This window comes from Cricetulus griseus (genome assembly GCF_003668045.3).
Source record: "Cricetulus griseus strain 17A/GY chromosome 1 unlocalized genomic scaffold, alternate assembly CriGri-PICRH-1.0 chr1_0, whole genome shotgun sequence".
Lineage (NCBI taxonomy): Eukaryota > Metazoa > Chordata > Mammalia > Rodentia > Cricetidae > Cricetulus > Cricetulus griseus.
The window spans coordinates 80,392,737-80,396,962 of record NW_023276806.1 but is presented as its reverse complement, the minus strand read 5'-3'; the positions used below and the strand labels follow the sequence as shown (position 1 = coordinate 80,396,962).

Genomic DNA, 4,226 nt, shown 5'->3' with positions numbered 1-4,226 from the left:
TGCACATTTCTTTTTGATCTTTGTGTGTGAGAGAGAGAAAACATTAAAAGTGCTGCCTACAAAGCTGTTAGTGATATATACCCAGTTGCTTTTTTATTTTTGAATATCATATATATATATATAAGAAAGTGCAGATGTTCTCAAAAAATCTTGGCATCAGGATGAAAGGTCACAAGGAGGGATTCTCATCCCTAGGCGTGTCTCCAGCTGTTAAACCAACAAGCCTTCACTTCAGTAGGATCCAGCCTCGAATGTGACTTTTCCCAGGGTGGTAGGAGAGACGCTCGGAGCTGTACACTAGGAGTGAAGGGCACGTGGAGCCATGGAGAGGAAAACATGGATCAAACCCGAACTAAGCAGATTAAGTTGGATGGGAGGTGTGTGTGTGTGTGTGTGTGTGTGTGTGTGTGTGTGTGTGTTGTATACCGAACCCAGTTAAGACTGAGGGACCTAAGTATATGGAGAGGTTTGCTGTGTGCACATGAATATGTGTGTGAGAGACAACAGGGTGAGAACATTCGAGCAAGACCCGCCCCTCCCTCCCCATCCTGCAGTTTTCAAGCATGCAGCAAACTGCATTGTTAATACATGTACAGAATCTGTGCCATGATGGGAACAGGAGAGAAAGCCATAAATGTCAACCTCCCCCCCTCCCTTTCAAACAAAACTGTAACTAAAGGGAATAAAAGTTACTGAAAATAAAAAGACATATTGAATTTTACTCAATTAGGATCAATACAACGATCCCCGATATACCTCACACATGGCACAGTCAAAGTCTCGAGTTTCAGTATAAAAAATAATGGTAACATTTGCTGGCAAAAGTCTGCGAAGGCACTTCATTGATTAATGATCTGAGTACGGCCCTTCCTCAAAATCACATCTGAGAGGGAGAAGCCCACTTCTGTATTCTCTAGATATCATGCGTTTCAGTTCTGTCCTGGGCAGGGGAGACTGTGAGGATGGAGTTATTGGGACAAGTAGAGTGGGAGCCGGGGATATATTTCTTTTTTTTTTTTTCCTTTTCCTTTGAAAAATCAAAACAAAGCCACTAATTTATTCTCTTTCTTCTGTTAGAACCTGTATGCTGTCTTCTCCAGAACTTCGAGGTAATCCGGCTTAGTTTGAAGTTTGGCCCTTAAATCGAGGTAATCACTTTTGGGGGTTTGGTGGTCTGTGAAGCCCTTTCCAGCTGAGAAGAGAAGGGTTTCTTTGAGCCTGGCGTCCTGCTGCAAGTCTGGATAGTGCATGCCAGGGGGGTGGACATGTAGTTCCTTTAATTTGGGCACTGTGCCATAGAGACAGTCCACAAATCCCACTGTGCATGGAGCAGGCTGTGGCCTCTCACGGTCTAGCAGCATACTGCCACCACCACAACCTCCCCCAGGGGGAAACAGCACCACCCCACCATTCTTTTCATGGTGGCGGAACCCAGCCAAGTCTGCCCCAGTCCCTCCACCTACCCCTGAAACCCCACCAATTGTCGAGTGGTGAGGGTGAGGGTGGTGATGGTTCACCGTCACAATGGTGTTGAGCTGGGAGTTGGAAACCGCCAGGGCCCACTCCTTTTCTTTTTCCAGCAAGGTCCGATAGTTACTGTGGTTCTCCTTGGGTGTTTCTGCAAACTGCTCACTTCCTAAGAGCCCCTCACCCATTCCTGGAGGCTGTGTCCCAGGACATCCACGTTCTGCGGCTCCTGTCTCCTGGGTTGCTGAGGCAGCCACTTCTTCCTCCTCTCGAGGCTTGTAAATGGGGTTGTTACACATCTGGGTAACTGGGTGGGGGATGTACTCGTATACATGACCCACGGGAGGTGCTTTCTCTGGAGAGGACAGAGTCGGTCGACCTCCACCTCCACTCCCACCACCATTGCCCCCACTGTCCTCAAACAGTCGGTGACATTGCATCTGGATTCCTGTAAGGTCCACACCTTCCTGCCGCTTGCTTCTAAAGGGCAGCTTCTTCCTACGCCGCCGGAGCACATAGGCAAAGAGGCCTGCAGCAACAAAGACAGCTGAGAAGAACAGTACCAGCAGGCTGAGAATCAACACGGAAAGTGGCACAGGGCCCCCGGGAGGAGAGAACTCATAAGGTGATGCATTTGTTGGTCCCCCGTTAGGGTGGTAATCTCCAGGCTGTGGTGGGGATGGTCCAGGTGGTGCAATATGCAGCATCTCTGGGCATAAAACTTCCAGCTCAATAGTGCGCACATCACGGTGGGTGAGGTTCTCAGGGGTCCTACAGAGTACATCACCTACCACACTGACTGAGCTGATGGTTTCGATCCACTGCTTAAAGGGGACCAGGTCACAAGTGCAGTCCCAGGGATTCTCATTGAGATCTATCTGCACAATGGCATTCAAGTGTTCAAGGACGCCAGCTACTGGCAGGTAGAGGAAGTAGTTCTTCCTCAAGTTGAGCCGAGCCAGGGATGTACCTGCAAAGGCATCAGTTGGCAGGGTCCTCAGCAAGTTATTGTTGAGAAATAGCAGCTTCAAGTTGGGCATGAGGCTGAAGGCTGCAGGTTGGATTTCCCGGATGACATTGAATTCGAAGTACAAGTAATGCAAGCTCTGTAGACCTCGGAACATACCTGGTGTCAGCTTTTCGATATCGTTGCCATTGAGAAAGAGACTCTTCAGGTTGGGCAGGTTGATGAAAGCACCATCCTGGACATAAGAAATTCGATTGTTCCCCAGGTGCAAGAGATCCAAAGAAGAAAAATTCCAAAAATCAGAGCGGTATATCTTCTGAATCAGATTGCTGCTCAGGTAGAGCTTCTTAGCATTCAAGGGCCTTGGAAGGAGTTCAGAGATGTTGTTAAATCCTCGTTCTTTGCAGTTGACAGTCAAGCCAAGGTCATTGATATGCAAATTACATGTACACCCAGTAGGACATATAATGGGAATGGGTGGTCTGGTCTGATAGGGGGCAATGGGAGGTTGATTTGGACCAGGATATAAAGCCTGGGACGTAGATGGTGGTCTGGGTGTTCGGGGCTGTTTGGTGGGTTTTGGTTGCTTATTAGAGGACTTATATTCAACAGAAGATGCTGTAAAATGGACAGAGGACAACATTGAGGAAGGTTTAGTTGGCCAGGCATTCTCCTTGCTTGATGATAAGTGGGGAATTCCCAGACTGGCCTCCACCTCAGAATCTGACAACAAAGGACAGAGTTCTGTCTTCTTGATTTCACGAAGATCCTTTCCATGGAAATGGAAAGGTGTCTCACAGGTGATGTCTCCCACCAGGGCTGTGTAAGGAATTCGTTCCAGCCAACTCTTCAGCTGCACGATCTCACAGGTGCAGTTCCAAGGGTTCTCTTCCAGCTGGAGCTCCATCAGACTTCTGCCAATGTGATCTAGCATTCCACGGTAGAAGAGAACCTTTAACCTGTTTCCACGTAGGTCCAGATGGGTTAAAGAAACAGCCTTAAATAAATTGGTTGGAAGTACAGGAATGAGATTATCATTTAAAATTAAAACCCTCAATTTACTTAGGTTCCGAAATGCCCCACTCTCTATACGTTTAATGACATTGTAGTCTGCCTGCAGGTATTCCAGACTTTCTAAACCAAGAAAGGTGTCATTTCTGAAGACATCTAATTTATTCTCATGGAGATATAGTCTCTTTAAAATCTTAAGACCATTAAAAGCGCCAGTTTGAATGTCCTGCAATGCGTTGTTCCCAAGGTTAATGGACACAGCATTATTTAAATGAAGAAAACTATTGGTGTACAATTTTCTCATTGAATTCCTCTGAAGGTACAGTTTAAAAGGTCTTGACCAGAACTCAGTAATCTGACTAATGTTTGTAAATCCTTTGCTGTCACAATGTATGTGGAAGAGGCTTTCTTTAACTTCACAGTAGCATGGATCAAAACAGGGCTCATCTATTTCCTCTGAGTCCTCAATCAGGGGTATTGGGGTAGTCCATCCTAGAGCAATTGTGCTTAGAAGAATTATCCACAGCATCCTCCCTCTGTGAAGCATCTCAGCTATGGACAGCTTCATCATTCGTGGCTGATTAGAAAACTGCAATAGAAATAAAGATGCAGATTTTTAGCTTTTGTACTACTCTAATGGATTCCTACAACTGTTTTATTAAGAAAAACAGAAACAAACAAACAAGCAAAACCAAACAAGGGTGGTTCGAAAACCTCAGCAGGTATTGAACTGATATTCCAAATGAGACAGCAACATGTTTAATGTTTAAGGTGTTCCCTG

The 4,226-nt window shown here is 46.1% G+C and overlaps 1 protein-coding gene across 1 annotated transcript; it reads right to left on the bottom strand.

The window, feature by feature from the left end:
- Nucleotides 1–612: 612 nt before the first annotated feature.
- Slitrk3 (SLIT and NTRK like family member 3) lies at nt 613–4,026 on the bottom strand. The gene has a single exon (XM_027391784.2). It carries the CDS (start codon nt 4,014–4,016, stop codon nt 1,074–1,076), a length of 2,943 nt encoding a protein of 980 aa, XP_027247585.1. The 5' UTR covers nt 4,017–4,026; the 3' UTR covers nt 613–1,073.
- Nucleotides 4,027–4,226: the final 200 nt, after the last annotated feature.

Excerpts from the sequence above, each read along its gene's own strand:
- Slitrk3 (XM_027391784.2), bottom strand. The coding sequence starts at position 4,016 with ATGATGAAGCTGTCCATAGCTGAGATGCTTCACAGAGGGAGGATGCTG.